The 21,019-nt window shown below is 41.1% G+C and overlaps 1 protein-coding gene across 1 annotated transcript; it reads right to left on the bottom strand.

The window, feature by feature from the left end:
- Positions 1-4,056: 4,056 nt before the first annotated feature.
- LOC145106422 (protein RDM16-like) lies at positions 4,057-5,391 on the bottom strand. The gene has a single exon (XM_079043401.1). It carries the CDS (start codon positions 5,389-5,391, stop codon positions 4,057-4,059), a length of 1,335 nt encoding a protein of 444 aa, XP_078899527.1.
- Between the last annotated feature and the right edge of the window lie 15,628 nt (positions 5,392-21,019).

The raw sequence follows: 21,019 nt of genomic DNA, 5'->3' as shown, positions 1-21,019 counted from the left end.
TCAATGATTGATATGGAAAGTTCGTCACATGATTCACATATTCCTTTGATGTTCCTTGTTCCTCTTTGCTTCTTCCATATTGAAGTATATATATGGCATAACGTTATATTGTATCTATTATTGAACTCACTAAGCGTCACCGCTTACCCTCTCAATGTTTAACGAACTGCAGGAGATAAGCATCCAGTATAGTTATATACTGATAGAAGATTTTTGAATAGTTTGAAACTATTGTATTGATAGAAGATTTTTGAATAGTTTGAAACTATTGTATTTTGTACTCCCATATGTATAAAACTATAGAATCCTGGGAAGTTATGTAATATATACCACTTTGAAATAGTCGGTTTGTATCCAGTAGTTTGTAATCACTTTATCAGTATAAAATATTGTTTTTATAAATATGCATGTAGCATGTTTCGGAGTAACAATTATCAAGTATGAAAGTGTGGGTCTTTCACTCATTAAGCTCTAGGCTTACAATTTTTTATTATGTTTTAGGTACCTCAGATGATCGTGGGAAGGTGAAGGCTTGATCCTGCACCTCCTCGTATTTTGTGTTATGATTTCTAGGAAAACTCTGATGTGAAATTTATTTTGAAAACAATATGTAATAAATGATGGTTTGTAGTTATTTCAAAAGTTAAAAGTTTCAAGAAATTTTCGAATGTTACAAGTTGGTATCACAACCTTTGTTTGAGTGAATTGGAGGAACACTCGTGTAAATCCAGTCTCAAACTAAGGAAAAATTTTCAAATGGTTTTCAAAATGCTCAAAGAGGATGCAATGTGTACGATCAGCCGAAGTTAGTAAGTGGACCCCAAAATACCATAGCTGCTATTTAATATTGTGATATGTTAGAAAAGCATGCTAGTGATAGGCTAGAGAGCTTCAGGAATTGCATGATAGAATTGCCAGATTATATGATGGCTGATAGCCTAAAACATTTTTTTTATGAAATTGGCATCATTACTGTAATTACTTAGTGTATGCATCATGGTTATATATAACAAAGATCTTATAGCCTGAGAATGTCTGGTTTTGTCTTATTTCCTGTTCCTGTTTGATGAAGGGCTTAGGTTAGGATCAGATATCTGAATGTCTATACAATCCAGTGTTATGTATGGCTAGCATACACGACTGCTGCAGGGTTGGTGGAAGTTTCACGGATGAGACGTAAGGGGTGACTCGACCAGTTATGAGAAGTTTAGTCTTTCTTCTAGGGGTGAGGACTACGTGTTCGTCTATGCTTATGAGTATTGTTAGGGCGAGGTGATGATCCTTGAGACAAATACGGGTAGGTGTGGAAGTTATGGTCGTTTGAAGTTTAAATGAAAAGCGGGACATTATGTAGTACATTGGGCGTACTGACTATAGAAGGTCGCGGGATCACTCTAGTACGCCGGGGCATACTTATAGGTACGTTGGGCGTACGCGACCCACACTCAAACCCTAATATTCAACATTTGGACCCTATTTAAGCAACTTAAGTCCCTTGAGGATTTTCCTTTCTCAACCTCCATTCACCCTAAAGTAGTATTACGAACCATTGCCCCTTTTCGTTAGATCTTGAGCTTTTCGAGTGATTTTTATGTGTTTGGTCCATAATGAAGAATGAGGAACTCATTGGAGGAGCATTCATTTGATTGGAGCTTGAAGATCCATAAATCTCTTCACATTTGTAAGTTTTGGAGGTATAAAGCTTCCAACTTCTTTTACATAAATCTGGTTTTGGGTTATGTTTTGGGCATATTTTGGTCCCATGACTTGGATTTGTGAGTGGAAGTTACTCCAGAACCTTTGGACTTCATAAATTGGTATTTCTTAGTTGTATAAGTGATAAAAATCGAAGCTTGAGTGCTGAAGTTCACTCATGCTTGAGTTGTTAACCTTTTTATGGTGTTTTGGACTTAGGGTTTAGTGTTGGGTCCTATTAAGTCATGCAAGTAAGTAAAGTTGCCAACTTTATGGATTAAGACCTTAATTAGAAGTAGATCTGAGGTTTGTATGTTAAGGGATTAAGGGATTAAGCCATTCAGATGAGAAAAGATCAATGACCAGTACGTTAAGTGTACTTCTGTGTACGCTGCATGTACTGAGTTTGAGTCTCGTATTCTAGTCAACGTGACTACGCGGGTACGCTGGCCGTACTCCATGATGTGGACCTAGAATGATTTTGTGCCATTTTCAGGGTTTGGGCTATGTTTGGTTAGGTTTAGCCTTTATGGGGTAAAATGGTCTTTTAACGTTGGATTCGAGATTAAGGATTTATATTCCCGGTTATGTTTTATCACCTAATTATTAATTAGGATATTATTTGATTGATTAGTGCGGGGATTCTCCAGTTCAGCAGCCCGATCATCTATTTGTTTATCAGCGGATTGAGGTGAGTTTGCTCACTATACTATAGGCCACTAGGAATTATATGTGCTTGTAGTCTTCGTGACTCCTGTTGTATAATGGTATGCTTGTGTGCCTATTTGTTATATGTATGTGGGGTGAAATAGACCCGATATAGCTTTGTGCTAACATGTGAGTTGAAATAAAGTCGGGAGTGAAATAGACCCGGGAGCAAAATAGATCCGGTACAGCCTTGTGCCGACCTATGAGTTGAAATTGGTTCGGGGGTGAAATAGACCTGATACAACCTTGAGCTGACGTATATGTATGTTATGCGGTATTTAGGAGAACTCACTAAGCTTTGTGCTTACGATTTTTTGTTTATGTTTCAGGTCCTTCCAATTCGAATGAGTAGAGCTCGAGATGATCACATCGCGCACACACACCATGATTTCCGCCATATTTGACTCTGATGTATTTTTGGATGATTGTTGACATACTCTGATTTCACTTATCATTTTTGTAAACATGTTTGGCTGATTGTTTTATTAATACAAAAATGAAATTTTTTGTTATAAATTTTGGGACGTTAAAATTAATATATTAATCGCATAATATATTAAAACAACATTTATCATTCTCTGCTAATATCATTTCTAGCTATTTCTGATTATGAGGACAACCTAAAAGGACTTTAGTTTTTAATTCAAGTATATACCAATTTAGTTATTCGGTTACACACTTAATCCATCAATATTAATGTTAGAAATGTCACAAAAATAGAGGTTTAATTGCATTTGACTGTAAACAAGGTTGTAATTTTTGCAATTAAAGATGCAAGAAAGGTTGTAAATAGCATTGAGAAATGTTCTAATTCTTCACTAGAAAGGTAATAAATGTTGAAATTTATTATAAAAAAGCTACGTTTTTGTAACTAAAATAGTAAAAAAAAAGTTGCATATAAATGGAAAACAAATTGCATATGAGCATAAAAAAGTTTATTTTTCATAACAGAGATTGTATTAAAAAAAGGTTGCATCTAAAAAATAATTGCAACCATTTAAGAAAGGGTTGCATTTGGTCTAATGCAATTTTCCTAATGCAACCTTTGGTAAAAGGTTGCTTTCGGCATTATACAACCTTTTCAAGCCTTAATGCAACCTTTTAGAGAAGTCGCATTAGCTTGATTTTGTTGTAGTGTGTAGGGGTAAAGGCAAAGTTATTGGGGTTCGTCACGTTCTGGATGTAGATATATAAGAAATGACAAGTGATAGGGGTTAAGATCAAGGGAAATGAAGATGGAGGTGTGATGTTACATATGGACACGAGCATCGACGATTACGTCGGGCAAGAAGAATAAAAAGGCGAGATGAGTGTCGATGAAGATAAGGGGCATGAGTTAGTGGGGTGATGTGTGAAAGGGGCTTTAATTTTTTTTAAAATAAAATTAATTAAAATTATATATTCAAAAAGAAATATAGGTTATTTTATAGGAATGAAGGACAAACACACAAATATAGATTATATTAAACTTGATTTAAATGATTTTATCGACAACCTAGCTGGATAAGCAAATTTTTCGGACCTTTATTTTCGTCTTGAACTACACGTAAATATCATAATTTGATTCGTTAGTGATTTAACGATTAAACTATGCAAATTTTAGACAACTTTTTCTAAATTTAAACACAAACTTTATACTGTACTTGTGACAAACTAACGAGGACACACATAATAAAGATTCAGGTAGGATCTCAATATAACAAACTTTATACTGTACTTGGGTTTTGGGGGTTCTAGAAGGCCTAGGCGGATCATTTCTTGCCGGGCTTTTTCAGTGGCGAGGCGTCTTTGAGTTCGGAGTCTTTTGCGTTCTTTTTGGGTGAGTTTTAGAGGCTGAGGCGGGGGTGGGGCCGGTTCGGCTGGCGGTTCGATTGGGTGGGGTTGTTCCATGTATAGAGTTATCTTCTCTTTCTTTAGTATATCTTCAGGTGGCCCGCCTTCTGTGACGTTTCCGTAAGTACCAGAATCAACAAACTGAAAGGTCATCGTTTTAGGCCTTAAAAGTTTAGTTTTATTGATTCCCATTCGAGGATCAAAGTGAGGGTTTTCATCTAGATCCACTTCTAATTCCGGTTTCAGAATCTGGAATGCATCTTTCTTCTGTTTGTTAATGTTAACCTTAAGGGTGCTCAAGATGTTTAACTTAGGTATATTTACCACATTGCCATTTTCATCGACTTCCCTACCCAATGCATCCAAACTAAGAACAGGGGCTTTAGCATGCTTTGGTTGTACAGTCACTTCTGGTGCCAGCTCTCCGGGGAACTTGTTTATAAGTGGTGCAAATTCCGGGTCTTTTCTAAAACCCATCTTGGCAGCAAGCTCTTGAGCCCGTTTTACAGCTTCAGAATTTCGGGGCAGCCCACCACCAAGTCGGGCAGCAGATTGTGGTGGGGCAGCGGGTATTCCTGAACTAGATGGAGGTTTGAGGCCATCTCTTGCTGAGTCAGTACCCTTGTTTAACAACGGGATCTTCTTCATCTTTTCTGCAAGCCCCTTGTGCTTCAGTAAAGTTGCTTTGGCCATAGATAAAGCATTGAGAGAGATGCCTCCAATCTTGGCAGCATCTGCAGAATCAACTCCTTCAGTTTCATGTTTGGTAGAAAGTGATGATACCTTAGAAGGAGGATGAGGGTGGCTGGGCGCCAAAGGGGTCTCATGTAGGGTTTCATATGCCTTACTGGGTGCTCCCAGTGCACCACCACAGGGTTCATCTTTAAGTTCATTCTTCATCGTCGTCATTGTTTCCCCGTTCAATTTCCCTTGTTGCAACTTATCTCCATCCTCGAATTCCCTCCTCTCATCCCTATCTGTGTCTTCCTCAGCAAAACCCACTTTCTCCTGATCAAACCGCCGCCACTCATTCCTCTCGTGCACAACCCTAGTTCGTTTATCGCCATACCGATCCTCCTCATCACTCTCTCCACCTCTATCTTTTCTCTTGCTGCTTCGATACTTTGTGTCGCGATCGAAATCCCATCTATCCATCTCGTTCTTCCTTCTTTTTTCTAGGGTTTTCTGCAATCTCTAGTCGTTGACAAGAATTAGAAATCGGAATACTTAGGCTAAATCTCCAAGAGAATTATATTTATACATTAAGTTTAAAAAAGGCAAGTTTTAACCGGAATTATTTTAGACTTTTAACTTTTTAAATATGGTTATAAAGCTGTCAAACTCTAAATTAAAAGTATAAATATTCTTATTTTGCATATGCATTATTTAGACAAATTTTAGTTTTTATAGAAATAATCTTCGGAGCATTAAATCATCAGTTTTTGTTACTTATCTTTCCAATTGTTCAGTACCACAATATTTGAAAATATATCAAGACACAATCAATTATTTTGAGAATTCTATACAATTACACATTTGTAATTTAAGCCTAAACATTTAATCATTTACGCTAGCTGGCCATGTATCCAAACCATTCAAGTTTTCAAATATTGGTAAAGTGTTTTCTTAACATATCGTGAAATGATTTTGATTTAGCTTATGCATGGTTTAATGACGACTTAGAAAGAAATTTACGATTTTGCCACATAACCAAACTATTGATTCAATTAAAAAAAAAAAAAAAAAACCTAGGGTGGCAAATCGGACGGTCGTTTTGTGTTTTTATCCAACACGTCACGACGCAAATATTTTCTCATCAACTGAACACAACTGGAGACTAAAGGAAAATGGATCAAATGGACTCCTCCTCCTTTTGGTATTTTGAAGTTGAACACAGATGATACCATGTTTTGTAGCTAACACGAACACGGCCAATTTAAAAAAACGAAGAAAGAAAACAACACCACAACACAAAAAAATAATATACAATATACATTTGCTTACTTAATTAAAATAACATAAGATATGAGTTCGATGGATCATATATATGCAACATAAAAAACACATTTTTTAACCAAAACAAAACTTGGAATAAAATTGCATATTAAATAATACCATAATAACCAAATTTTGCAACTTTTCTAGGATATTGTTAAGTTGTAACATTCGTTTTTCATTTCAATGTGGATGTTTTACACCTGGAACTGTCTCTAAGTGCGAGTTGTAAATATTCACTGCAAGAATCTCCACCTGTGTCGACGACATCTATACCGATGACACTTGTCGTCACTAAAACATCAGCTATACATACTGACGACTTGTCGTGGATACAGAGATGACCAAGTTTCTTCAACCTGGAACTCTATACCCACGACTTGTTGTCGCCATAGGATTAGCGGGAACAAAAATTATTTTTGCGTTTTTTCTGAAAACCTTTGTCGATGAAAATAACAGCGACGTCATTTTTGGATAAGCTGTCCCGATAGCATGTCATCGACAGAGAAATTGGTGATTCGTGTGAACTCTATACCAACGACTAGTGGTTGGTAAAGGATTTTAATTTTTTTAATTGCGAGAAATTGGTGATTCGTGTGAACAATTTTTTAGATTTGATTTTGATTTAGGTGAATGTTGTTGCAAATTTTTCTTTGTTTTCCGGTTAGGTTGTCACCAGAGGACCACCGTTGACTCCACTTGTAACGTCCCAAAAATTATAGTAAAAATTTTGATTTTTCAAAACCATTTTATAATCTATAAGTCGTACAAAACATTGTTTCCAAAAACTTAGTTATCAAATAAGAGTATCCAAAAACATATCTCAATATAATATCCAAGGATGATGTGTACAATCGCACCTTCGCCTTGCCCCGATCATCTGATATACCTGAAACAATGAAATCAAACTGTAAGCCAAAGTTTACTGAGTTCACCCGAAATACCTCTCACAGCAAAATACATACAATGCATGCAATAAGGTCTACAGCACAAGGGTAGTCTGCCGTCGAGCCATCAGCTATAAGTTGGACTCCTCTCGAGCCTACAAGATAAGTTGCACCGCTCCCTTGGGCCTACAATATCAACTGGACCGCCCGGGTATCTTGGCATTTACCATAAAGCAGGATCGCCTCAACCCAACCATAACATGTCAACATATGTAACAGATAACATACAACCAACAAGTACATGTAATTATACAAATCTATCCATCTAACATATGTCCAAGAAATACAGGTAATCATACGGATCCGCCAATCTAACAACTCATTATAACATAGCATCATCCTATATATCAGGATACATAACATGTAACATCCATAAAAATCATGCCAAATTTGAACTTTTAAAAACATTAAATTATTACAATTCGTTTTCAAAATAGTATCATATTAGAGTTCCCAGAAAATAATAATCATAAATCGAGGAAGTGTACAGTCACGCCTTCGCCTTCCCGCGATCATCTGAAGTACCTGAAACAATAATCAATAAATGTAAGCTCGAAGGCTTAGTGAGTTACCCCCAAAATACCAACGCCTTATAATCAAAACCATATCATATAAACATATAAGCAAACAACATACATAATGAGTCTTCAGCCTGATTGGACCACCTCGCAGGCCTTCAGCCTATCTGGACCGCTCTCCGAGCCTTCGGTACGTCTGGACCGCCTCGCAGGGCCTACAGCCTATCCGGACCGCTCGTCGAGCCTTCGGTCTGACTGCATGCCCTCCTGGGCCTGTAGTCTATCCGGACCGCCCTAGGTATGTTGGCCTTCAGCACAAAGAAGGACCGCCTCAACCCAACCCCCAATCAAACAAACATGTGCACATAATATCATACGCTAGCATATATAACAGTCAAGTGACCTAACCGATCACTAACATAGCATCATCCTATATACCAGGATACCGACCTAACCAGGTCACTAAGCATATCACCATCCTAACTACTAGGATGTAAATCAATAAGCATATTATGCAATAACCCGGATACAAATCCGACAAGGGCCGGCATTGGTGCCTTAGACCCTGTTGATATAGTGAGGATAACTCACCTCAGAAATGTCGCACTGAAGTGATAAGCTCAAACTCTCGAATCACCGACACAAACTCCACCACCTATATTTACCATAAGACCATTTCCATAAATTTCCAAATTACCAGATACCCCAGAAGTCAACTAGTCAATCCTTGGTCAAATTCAAGGTCAACGGTCAAGGTCAACAGTCCATGTTGACCTGACTCGTCGAGTCCTTCCTGAACACGAGAAGTCGTGAAATCCCCGGTTGACTCGTCGAGTTTCCCCGCAACTCACCTAGTTCATGCATGTCCAAATGTCAGGAAAACTCAGCTGACTCGCCGAGTCATCCTACTGACTCGTCGAGTCCATGCAGAAGTCCTTGCACGACAATCTTCATCAGACTCACCGAGTTGGCCATGCAACTCGTCGAGTCCCTTCAATCCTCTCACCATCCAGACGATTTTAAGTCACTTTAAAGCTCCATAATGCAGATCTAAGCTCTTAGGGCATACTTCTTACGTAAAGTTGCAAACTTTACGTACATGTAAGGTGATAATCGCCCAAATCAAGCTAAAGAAAGGTCCTAAGGGATGAAGAAGGTATTAACTCACTAAAGGCTGAAACTTTATGATCCTACAGACCAAGATAAGCCTAGATCTGAAGTTGCAACGTTAGATCACGCCTGATACCCAAAATAACATATAAATATTGCCAAAATGGCTCTAATCTCACACAAGAATAGATCTAGATAGAAGAAGGTCAAGGTAACAACTTGTTACCTCAGAAACAATGCTAAAATGAAGAAGAACTCAGATCTACAGCCCTCCTCTTGTTCCAAGCTTGAGTACTTCAAGATATTTCATCCACAATCCACCACAAGGCTTAATATCACACAAAAGAAAGAAAAATGGCAATTTTAGGGTTTCTGGACTCACAAGGGGCTGTAAGGGGAGGCCAAAGGGGCAAAGGATCCTTTAAATAGGGTGCAAAACTCCGAGGGATTAAGGTTTCTCATTCCAGCTCTAACTCACCGAGTCCGTCCTCCGACTCGCCGAGTTGGTCACTTAAAACCCACGACCAGAACCGTGCCTACTCGACGAGTCGGGGCATCCAACTCGTCGAGTCGACTTTTAGAATTGGAAATATAAGACTGAAAATGTATACCTAAGATTCGGGGTGTTACAATTCTCCCCCACTTTAACTACATTTCATCCTCGAAGTCTGCTGCGGTGAACAACTCTGAATAATGCTCCCGCATCTCAGCCTCCGGCTCCCATTGTACCTTTACCAAAGGCACTTCCTTGTTCCACAAAACCATTACCTTTCTTTCCAGAATGACCAGGGTCTCTCTACGTAGTTCAGGCGCCCATCGACCTGAATATCATATAATGACACCACCGCCTCCTCCTCCAGAACGCACTTCCGTAATTGCGAAACGTGGAAGGTACTGTGGATCTGACTAAGATCCTCTGGTAGCTCGAGTCTATATGCCACCTTGCCAACCCTGGAAATGATCCAGAAAGGTCCAATATATCGGGGACCCAATTTCCCCCTCTTCCTGAAGCGGATCACACCCTTCCAGGGTGAGACCTTCAGGAGTACCATGTCACTGACCTGAAACTCCAACTCAGATCGACGTCGGTCGGCGTAGCTCTTCTGCCAACTCTGCGCGGTCTGCAGCTGCTGTCTAATCTGCTGAATCATATTGGTAGTCTGCAGGACTACCTCGGTCCGACCCATCACCCTATGACCCACCTCACTGCAACAGACTAGGATGCAACATCTCCGCCCATACAACAACTCATAGGGTGGAGCACCAATGCTGGAGTGAAAGCTGTTGTTGTAGGAGAACTCTACAAGGGGTAGGTAGGAGTCCCAACTCCCACCGAAGTAAATACCACAGGCTCTCAACATGTCATCAAGAGTCTGTATAGTTCGCTCACTCTGGCCGTCTGTCTGCGGATGATAGGCCGTACTGAAGTGCAGTCGCGTGCCCAGCTCCTCGTGGAACTTCTACCAAAATTAAGAGGTAAACAGAACATCACGGTCTGAGACGATAGAGACCGGAACCCCATGACGAGCGACAATCTCACGTATATACACATCAGCCAGCTTCTCGGCCGATGAGCTCTCTCGGATGGGCAGAAAATGAGCACTCTTGGTCAATCGATCCACGATAACCCAAATAGTGTCGAACCCCTTCGCCGTTCTCGGTAGCTTGGTGATGAAGTCCATCGTGATATGTTCCCATTTCAACATGGGAATCTCCAGAGGCTGCAGCTTGCCTTGTCCAATCTGCAGGTCAAGCACCTCTCAACATACCAAGCGATTTCTCGCTTCATGCACGGCCACCAGTAACTCAATCGCAAGTCCCTGTACATCTTGGTGGCCCCCGGGTGAATAGAGAAGCGAGACTTGTGAGCCTCCTATAATACAGTCTGTCTGACCCCACCAGACATCGGAACCCAGACCCGACCGCAACGGGTCGATAATCCCCGGCTATCCTGCACAAACCGGGTGTTCTCACCCCTGATCCTCTCGAGCTTCCAGTTCTCCTAACGCATACCCTTAGCCTGGGCTTCCCTGATCAAGCCCACAAGTGGAGAATCTACTGAAATCCTCATGCATGTCACTGGAATAGAAGATCCAGCTGACTTGTGGCTCAGAGCGTCCGCAACCATGTTCGCTTTACCTGGATGGTAAAGGATCTCACAATCGTAGTCCTTGACTACATCTAACCATCTGCGCTGTCTCATGTTCAGGTTCAGCTGATCAATGATGTGTCTCAGGCTCTTGTGGTCCGTGCAGATGGTACAGCGGACCCCATAGAGGTAATGCCTCTATATATTGAGAGCGAATACTACCGCCCCCAACTCCAGATCATGCGTAGGGTATCTCGTCTCATGCGGATTCAACTGCCGCGATGCATAAGCCATCACCCGTCCCCTCTACATGAGAACCGCTCCTAGTCCCGTGATGGATGCATCACAGAAAACCACAAAATCCTCAACTCCCTCCGGAAGAGTCAAGACTGGAGCCTCCCAGAGTCGCTTTCTGAGGGTCTCAAACACCCTCTGCTTCTCGGGGCCCCATCGAAAATTCACCCCCTTCCTCGTCAGACGAGTGAGGGGTACTGCAATCTTGGAGAAATTCTGTATAAATCTCCGGTACTACCCTGCCAATCCCAAAAAGCTCCTGATGTCTAGGGGAGATTTTGGAACCTCCCACTGCATAACCGCCTCGATTTTAGCCGGATCGACCAAAATCCCCTCCTGGTTAACGAGGTGTCCCAGGAACTGGATCTCTCGTAACCAAAACTCACACTTCAAGAACTTGGCATAAAGCCGTTCCCGCCTCAAAACTCCCAATAACTCTCGCAGATGCTCCTCATGCTACTCTCGGGTCTTGGAATAGACCAAGATATCGTCGATGAATACTATGACCGAGCGATCGACCATCGGCCTGCAAACCCAATTCATCAGATCCATGAATACTGCTGGCGCGTTGGTGAGCCCAAACGACATCACCACGAACTCGTAATGTCCATAACGAGTTCGGGACGCGGTGTTCTCCACGTCCTCCTCCCTAACCCTAACCTGATGGTACCCGGAGCTCAGGTCTAGCTTGGAGAACCAAGATGCTCCCTGCAACTGATCGAAAAGATCATCTATCCTCGGGAGTGGATAACGGTTCTTCACCGTCAACTTGTTCAACTCCCGGTAATCAATGCAAATCCGGTGTGAACCATTCTTCTTCCTAACGAAGAGTATCGGCTTCCCCCGTGGGGAACTACTCGGACGAATGAACTGCTTCCCCAGCAGTTCCTGCAGCTGTGACGACAGCTCCTGCATCTCTGGCGGTGCCAACCGGTACGGCGCCTTGGCGATAGGGGCCGCACCTGGCACTAGGTCAATCCTAAACTCGACCTGCCTCTCCGGAGGCACTCCGGGTAACTCCTCCGGGAACACATCAGCAAACTCCCTGACCATCGGAACCTCTGAAACTGAAACCTGATCTCTGGCCCACGTATCTACCACGTACGCTAGATAACCCGCACACCCATGTTGAATGTATTGTCGAGCCCTGGCAGCTGAACAAAACCCTGATCCCAACCTGGTGCCCTCGCCATAAACAATCAGTCCTCCCCCACTTGGGTTCGAACTACAACTCGCTGACCCTCGCAGTCGATCATGGCACCGAAGCGACTAAGACATCCCATACCCATGATCACACATACATCCCCCATGGGAATCGGAATCAGGTCTATCGGAAAATATACTCCCAAAATCTCCAATACGCAACCCCGCTAAACCGAAGAAGCGGAAATCCCGTGTTCGTTGTCGATGGAGACTCGCAACGAACACTCTAACTCTCCCACTGGCAACCCGAACTCCCTACTAAAAGTCTGAGAAACAAACGACCGACTCGTCCCCGAGTCAAATAATACCAAAGCAGGTAAGGATTTCACTAAAAACGTACCTAATCACAGGTACAACATATAAGCATAGAACAAATATAATCAATAAGATTAGGGATAGAAACTTACCAGCAACCACATCCGGTGCTGCTCTCACCTCCTCGGCTGTAAGTTGGAATGCGCGTCCCTGGGCCCTCGGGGGAACTGCTCGACCCTGACTCCCGTCAGTAATCCTCAGTGTATCCGACGCTGGAGCCTGCCCCGGCCTGGCTGCGAGCTGTGGACAGTTGGTCTTCACATGACTAACCTGATGACAGTGGTAGCAGATCCATATATCCTGAACCGGGGCCGCCTGACGACAATCCTTCGCATAATGCCCCTCCTAGCCGCATTTTCGGCACGCGCTGCTAAATCTACAAACCCCCGAGTGACCCTTCCCGCACTTGCCACAAGTGTGGCCCTGTTGTCCTCCTGATCTGGAATCAGCGATCTTAGACAGCTTCGGCGCCGGCTGTGTCTGTGCCGGGGCCCGACCCTGCTCTTTTAGCTGTAGCTCATTCTCAAGCTCACGCCGCCTAGCGGCCTCCTGTAAATACAGAAGCGTATCACAACATTGGGTTGCTACAAACTGTCGAATATCTGTCTTGAGCATGCTCAGATAACGAGTCATCTGAGCTTGCTCAGAAGCAAACTCCGGACAGAACATCGCCCTCTCGGTGAACATGCGGGTGATCTCCGTCACCGACTCAGTACACTGTCTCAGATCCAAGAACTCCTGATCTAAACGCTCACGCTCGACCCACGGTATGTAGCGAGCGCGAAACATATCCCTGAATTCCTCCCAAGTAACCGCAGCTCTCTGATCATCAGTGTAAGACCCAATCATCAACCTCCATGAGTCCTTTGCCCCAGACCTCAGCAGGTTCAAGGCACATCTGACCTTCTGGTCAGTAGGACATGAACATGTGAAGAAACACCCCTCCACATCAGATAACCACCTCATAGCCTTGATGGCATCCTGAGTCCCATCAAAAGTAGGGGGCTTCGTGTTGTCGAAGCCCCGATACTGAAAAGCCCGACCGGCTCCCACCCCTGTCGCCGATACAGTTGATGTGGTTGCTGCGGCAGCCACCTCAGTGAGGGCTGCATATCGATCATCAAAGTATTCCACCATAGCGGTCTTGATAGACCCAAACATCTCTGGCAACTGAGCCCGGAACATAGCATCAACCTCATCTTGCAGGATCTCCCGGATCCTGTTGTCCATCTCATCTGGCATCATCTGGCTGATAGTCTCGGGCGCTGTCGGCGACTTATGTCCGTGATCCAGTCACGAATCATCGTGTAACCACCATGCTGAAAACATACCAAAAGGATATCAGATATTCCATATAACAATCTGGGAACCAATTCCCAAGCAAAACCCTAGGATTTATGACTTCCTTGCTACACGTACGGGTCCTGTGCTTTCAATAGTACGAGCCCATACTACCTTCCACACCTACCCATATTTGTCACAAGTATCATCACAATGCCCTAAAACTATACATAAGCATGGCATGCGCTCAGTCCTCACTCCTAGAGGAAGGCTAAATGTCTCATAACCGGCAGACTCATCCCAAACAACCTACCCATCCATGAATCTTCCACTTGTTGGATTAGGTGTCTAAGCCCATAACTATAATTGATATGTACTTGAAATGATAGTAGCACAGTCCTTTTTGGTAGCCCTCAAACCTAGCAACTGGACAGGGAAATTATGAAAGGAGAGATATTGATTTATTATAAGATTAATAAATTAATATAAATGATTTATTAATATGTTAAAAGATTAATATATTAATTATAAATCATAATATTTAATTAATAGTTAGCCAGAAATTAATTAGAATTGATTTTGGGGTTAACTGTGTTAATTATAAAGTGTAGGGACTAGTTTGCAATTATCTAATAGTGGAGTGGAAGGTTCCAGAACCTCCTTGGAAGGGAGTGGACGAAATCTATAGGGGAAACCCTAATGATTTCGTCTAAGGGGCTTGGATAAGGCCTTTGGATAAGCTTAGGCCCCAAGCAAAGGAACATTAGGTTTTCCCTAAACCCTAGATCCCTCAGCTATATAAGGAGACTCCTGGCTCCCACAATGGGCACTCATTCTCTTGAAGAAACCCTAGGCCGATTTTTTCATACCCTAGCCTCTCTCCTCACAAGTTTCCTTCTTGCTAGGTCTTGGGTGTGATTCCATTAGAGGCATTACAATTGTGGTGCTAGGCTTCCAAGAAGATCAAGATCAAAGGATTACCAATTGTTTGCTATAACAATTGAAAGGTATGTAACTCTAAAACCCTAGTTGGTTAATTTCGAAAATAGCCTCTCTCGTTAGGGTTCTTGTTTTGCAATTCAAAGTTATATGTTCAATAGTTAAAACATAGATCCAAAGTAGGTTGCATGTGAACTTAGGAATTGTTTTTCTAGTTTATTTGTTTCACCTAAAACCCATCAGTGGTATCAGATCCATTGGTTTTGTTTTAAATTGAATAGCTATAATAGTTGAATTGAAAATTAGGGTTTATAGCTATTAAACCCTAAAAGGCCATGGTTTCGTTTTTAGGGTTTTTGGTTCAAAGGGTTTTTCGAAAAACCCTAGCCTCCATGAACCCTAATCGAAATTAGGGTTAGGGTTTTTGAAAACCCTAGCCTCCTCCATTGATTTTTGAAATCTAGAGGGATAAGGATTAGGATTAAATTAATTGTTTAATTTGGTTAGATAATCCTTACAAGATTTAACAAATTAATTAAATGTTAATTAATAGATAATTATTAAATGTAGTTATTTGGTTTATTTTAAATTTAAATTAATAGTTTAATTTTTCGAAATTTATATAAACCTTAAAGTTTTAAAAAGTTTAAAACACACCTTATATATGTATTATAATTAAAAGTTAAATATTATATATGTATAAGAATATGGTCAGTCAAATAGCTAGTATGCCTCATTCACGAAGCTAGTCTATAAGGGGGGTATAAGGAAACTGCCTATAAAATGGTAGTTGAATGGGTGTCCACTCTCACCCACCGCTTCCTTGATTAATGGAGGTTCGTTAGCAGAACGGACTTGATAGGAGAACTACATCTCATTAAAAGTATATTGTTATTAAAGAAAGTACTAGAACATTATTTTACAAAAATCCCAACTCTAGTTACTTTAGGAAAAATGTGAAAAGTATGCTAATCCATGAAATTGCACATTATGCTTTATTGGTCGTTAGTGGAGCGTGTGTGGATTACCAGCACACTAATAGGCACTAATAAAGAGTAGTAATGGGTATCTCATAATTATCATTTTGGTGGAGCGTGTGTGGTTTACCGGCACATCAATAGTTAATGATAAAGACAATGAGGTTACCAAGCACATTTGCATGGTTATTCACATCTTGTTTGTGATCCTCGGTATCCCAGTCACAAATAGAAGAGCATAATCTGAGATTAAAACATGCCATTGAATAGTTTCAATGTATCTCAAAAGGAATTTGGAATTTCACTTCGTTTATTTCGTCTAATGGTGGAATTGGTGAATCGTCATTCACCTACCTTTATGAAATTTACACTTGGATCTCGGCATCCCATTTCTAAGTTGTGAATCTTCATAGTTGGATCCTAACCTTAATATTGTATCTTTGGGTTATTATATTGAGGTATCTTGAAATCTAACTAAAACTTTCTTTCTTTTCAGATGTCTACACCTGGAAACACTTCTGCTTCATCATCCTCCAACCATAACTTCTCTTTGCTCAACATTTGCACCAAAGTCGTTATGGATGGATCAAACTATAACGATTGGATGCGCAACATCAAAATGACGCTTCGTTTTGAGGACAACGAGTATGTCCTTGAAAAGAAGCTCAAAGAAATTGACGAATCCAAAGCCACTCCCGAAGAATATGCTGCCTACAAGAAGCACTATGACGATGCCACCAAAGTGGCATGCATCATGGTCGCAACCATGTCCCCAGAACTGCAGATGTACTATGAGGACTACTGGCCCTTTGAGATGAACAAGGACCTTATGGAGAAATACTATAAGCGAGCTCGTCAAGAAAAGTTTGAGGTAGTCAAGTCACTCATGGCTTGCAAGATGAAGGAATGGGAGTCGGTTGTTAGTCATGTGCAAAGAATGCAACACTACATAGAGCGTTTGGTCAAGTTCAACATTCAATTTGATGAGGAATTGGCCATTGACATGGTCTTGAACTCATTACCCGATTGTTATGGTCAGTTTATCCTAACTTACCATTTAAACAACACTGAGCAGACACTGGCCCAATTGCACAACTTGTTACAGACAGCTGAAGCAGGGATGAAGGGTAAAAGTATAGCCTCCACTCCTGCAAGTGCCTCTATCTTGGCTATTGGACAGGGAAAGGGGAAAAAGAGGAAAGGTCCTCCTAAACAAAATTGGAAGGGCAAGGCCCAAGCTGGGGTCATCTATTAATGGCCCAAAGGCTAAGCCCAATGCTACAATTCCCCATGTTTCTGATCCAAAGGATGCTGATTGCTTTTATTGCAATGACAAAGGGCACTGGAAGAGAAGTTGCCCAAAATATCTGCAAGATATCAAAGATAGAAAAGTGAAGCCATCTTCAGCAGGTATTTACACTATTTCTTCTAATAACTCATTATCTTCTCGTTCATGGGTCCTTGATACAGGATGTGGTTTTCACATCTGTTCTGATTTGCAGGGGCTAAAAGAAAGTGAGGAGGTAGAGCGAAGGAGGATAAACTTGATCATGGGGAACAGGAAGTCTTCACCAGTAACCAAGATCGGAGTTTATCAACTTTTACTTAATAATGATGTTAGATTAGATTTATTGAATTGTTGCTATTCGTCTGAGATGACAAGAAACATTATTTCATTTCATGCATTGTTCAGACAAGGTTTTAAGTATTCTTTTAATGATTTGAATGGTTCGATTTCTATTTATAAGAATGGTGTCTTTGTGTTTGAAGCTTTACCTTGTGATGGTGTGTATGAAACAGTGACTTGTGTTGATAGCTTAGGTAATAGTGTGTTTAATATTGACTTGTCTAATAGTGTGGACAAGGCATGCTTGTGGCATTGTCGTCTTGGACACACTAACAAGAAACGCATAGCCCAAGTCCAATAGGATGGAGTGTTGGAATCATTTGACCTAAAATCATATGATATGTGTGAATCTTGTCTTTTGGGAAAGATGACGAAATCACCATTCACAGGGTCTTGTGAAAGAGGTGAAGGTCTGTTGGACCTCATACATACAGATGTATGTGGGCCCTTCAGATCAACTACAAGGGATGCTAATTGATTCTATGTGACTTTCACTGATGATTATAGCAGATATGGCTATATCTACTTAATCAAACATAAGTCAGAAACCTTTGAAAAGTTCAAAGAGTTTAAGCATGAGGTTGAAACTCAATTAGGCAGGAAGATAAAGGTACTTAGATCCGATAGAGGCGGGGAGTATCTTAGTATCGAGTTCAACGACTATCTTAAAGAATGTGCGATAGTCTCACAATTAACTCCTCCTAGGACACCACGGTTAAATAGTGTAGCTGACAGGGGAAATCGAACCTTCTTAGACATGGTTCGTTCTATGATGAGTCGTGCTTCGCTTCCTATTCACTTCTGGGGGTATGCCTTAGAGACAGTCGCCAACATCCTCAATCTTGTCCCTACAAAGAAGGTTGCCAAAACACCTCACGAAATGTGGACGGGGAAAGTTCCCTCTTTAGCACATATTAATGTCTGGGGTTGTGAAGCTTTCGTAAGACGATAGACTCACGACAAGCTAGCAGCTAGAGGTGAGAAATGTGTTTTCATTGGTTTCCCAAAACAGTCTTTTGGATATTTGTTCTATAGACCTAGTGAAAATGTGGTCTTTGTAGCACGAAGAGGAGTCTTTCTAGAAAGAGAGCTCATATTCAAAGAGGACAGTGGGAGCACCATTGACCTTGAAGAAATTCAAGAGTTAGCCAATGAAGGAACCTTAGATGACACTAGCACTCAACCAGAGGAAACAGTTCCTGTTGAACCAGTTGATAACTCATTACCTCTTCGAAGATCCACTAGGGTGAGTGTGCCACCTGAGTTGTATGGTTTTCATATTACTTCATATGGTGACACATTCATCAGTGATAGTACACTGGTAAATTTAGATGAACCAGTTACTTACAAGGAAGCAATGGCAAGCCCAGAGGCTTCCAAGTGGAAAGAGGCAATGGACAGCGAGATTAAGTCCATGTATGACAACCAAGTTTGGAATTTGGTTGATAGTGCACCAGGTCATAAGACAGTTGGGTGCAAATGGATCTTCAAGAAAAAGACAGACATGGATGGAAATGTGCACACATTCAAGGCTCGACTGGTTGCAAAAGGTTTCACTCAAACCCCAGGGGTTGACTATGATGAGACCTTCTTTCCAGTAGCTAAGATTAAATCTATTAGGATATTGCTCGCCATAGCTGCCTTTCATGACTATGAAATCTGGCAAATGGATGTCAAGACTGCCTCCCTTAACGGGAAGTTGGCTGAGGATGTTTACATGAATCAGCCAGAGGGTTTTGTTGATGCAAAGTTTCCCAATAGAGTGTGCAAGCTTCAGAAATCCATCTATGGATTGAAACAAGCATCTCGCAGCTGGAATCTTTGCTTCCATGAGAAATTCAAAGAGTTTGGTTTCTCTAGAAGTGAAGATGAGTTTTGTGTGTATATCAAGGCTAGTGGGAGTATAGTAACTTTCCTGGTATTATATTTCGATGACATATTACTCATCGGTAACGACATTCCAACCTTGAAAGATGTTAAGTCTTGGCTTGGAAAGTGTTTTTCCATGAAAGACCTTGGAGTAGCTGCCTATATTCTTGGGATTAGAATATTGAGAGATAGAAAGAAGAGACTAATTGGACTTTGTCAGAGCACATACTTGGATAAGGTACTAAAGAGGTTTAGTATGGAAAATTCCAAGAAGGGAGAGCTACCTATCCAGAGCAATACCAAATTGAGTAAGACTCAATGCCCGAGTATAGATGAGGAAATAGCTGACATGAGTCGTGTACCTTATGCTTCCGCTGTCGGATCGATCATGTACGCTATGACATGTACTCGCCCTGATGTGGCATTTGCTTTGAGCATGGTCAGTCGCTATCAGGGAAACCTAGGTAGAGCTCATTGGATAGCGGTTAAGAATATACTCAAGTATTTGCGAAGGACAAAGGACTGGGTACTTGTACTTAGTGGCAAAGATAATTTGAGAATAGATGGTTACAGTGATGCCAACTTTCAAACGGATAGAGATAACTTCCATTCTCAATCAGGCTGGGTATTTTTACTGAATGGAGGAGCAGTTACTTGGAAAAGTTCCAAGCAAGATACGGTGGTTGATTCTACTTGTGAATCAGAGTACATAGCAGCGAGTGAAGCGTCGAAAGAAGCAGCTTGGTTGAGGAACTTCATCGGAGATCTCAGAGTTGTTCCAACCATCCAGGAGCCTATGGAACTGTTCTGCGATAATGAAGGAGCGGTTGCCTTAACAAAGGAACCTAGAGATCTTGGTAAAACCAGACATATCGACAGAAAGTACCATTTCATAAGACATAGAGTAGAAGAAGGCCATCTTGTTGTAAAGAGGGTATCATCTGAAGACAACCTAGCATACCCCCTCACAAAGGGTCTGAGTAGGGTTAAGCATATTCAGCATGCTCGGAGCATTGGACTGAGAGATGATATTAGTTTTAGTAGTTAGATTAGTTTTATTCAGAAACTTGTAACAAAGTAAATGTAATTGACTTTTGGTGATTAAATAATAAAGTACTATTTATGAGTTTGGTTACTGCCTTTTGTCAATTGTTTATTGTTGTGTTTCATATTTTGCATGTTTTACATCCTGAATAATATGATTATTCAAACTCCACAATCGCTCATACTTTTGGAAGTAAGTAGTGAATTAAGACTGTCATGAATTGGATTGCAGATTGTCTAAGGATAGACATAGCAATAGAATTGATGCAATGATTCATGAGTACTCAAAAATTGAGATTTGAGTATTGGATATACCCTCGCTCAGAGTATTACTTCATGCAATTCATCACGAGTAATACTGAGACGATAATATCTTATAATTTTGAAACGAAGATATATGAGTTGTAATTTGCAAATTCCGTTATACATTGGTGATACGAAAACGCATTAGTAACTTGGTGTTATAAAACGTATTGTCATGTATAGTTTGATGAGTAAAAGATACAAGCATATGAGTCAAAGTTTATTCATTCCTTTTTCCCTAACCGAAAAAGCAATATCTGTGGGCCCCTCGA

The sequence above is a fragment of the Lactuca virosa genome, chromosome 4 (assembly GCF_052849685.1).
Source record: "Lactuca virosa cultivar CGN04683 chromosome 4, Lactuca_virosa_CGN04683_v6, whole genome shotgun sequence".
In the NCBI taxonomy this organism is placed as follows: domain Eukaryota; kingdom Viridiplantae; phylum Streptophyta; class Magnoliopsida; order Asterales; family Asteraceae; genus Lactuca; species Lactuca virosa.
This window is presented reverse-complemented; position numbering and strand designations above follow the sequence as displayed.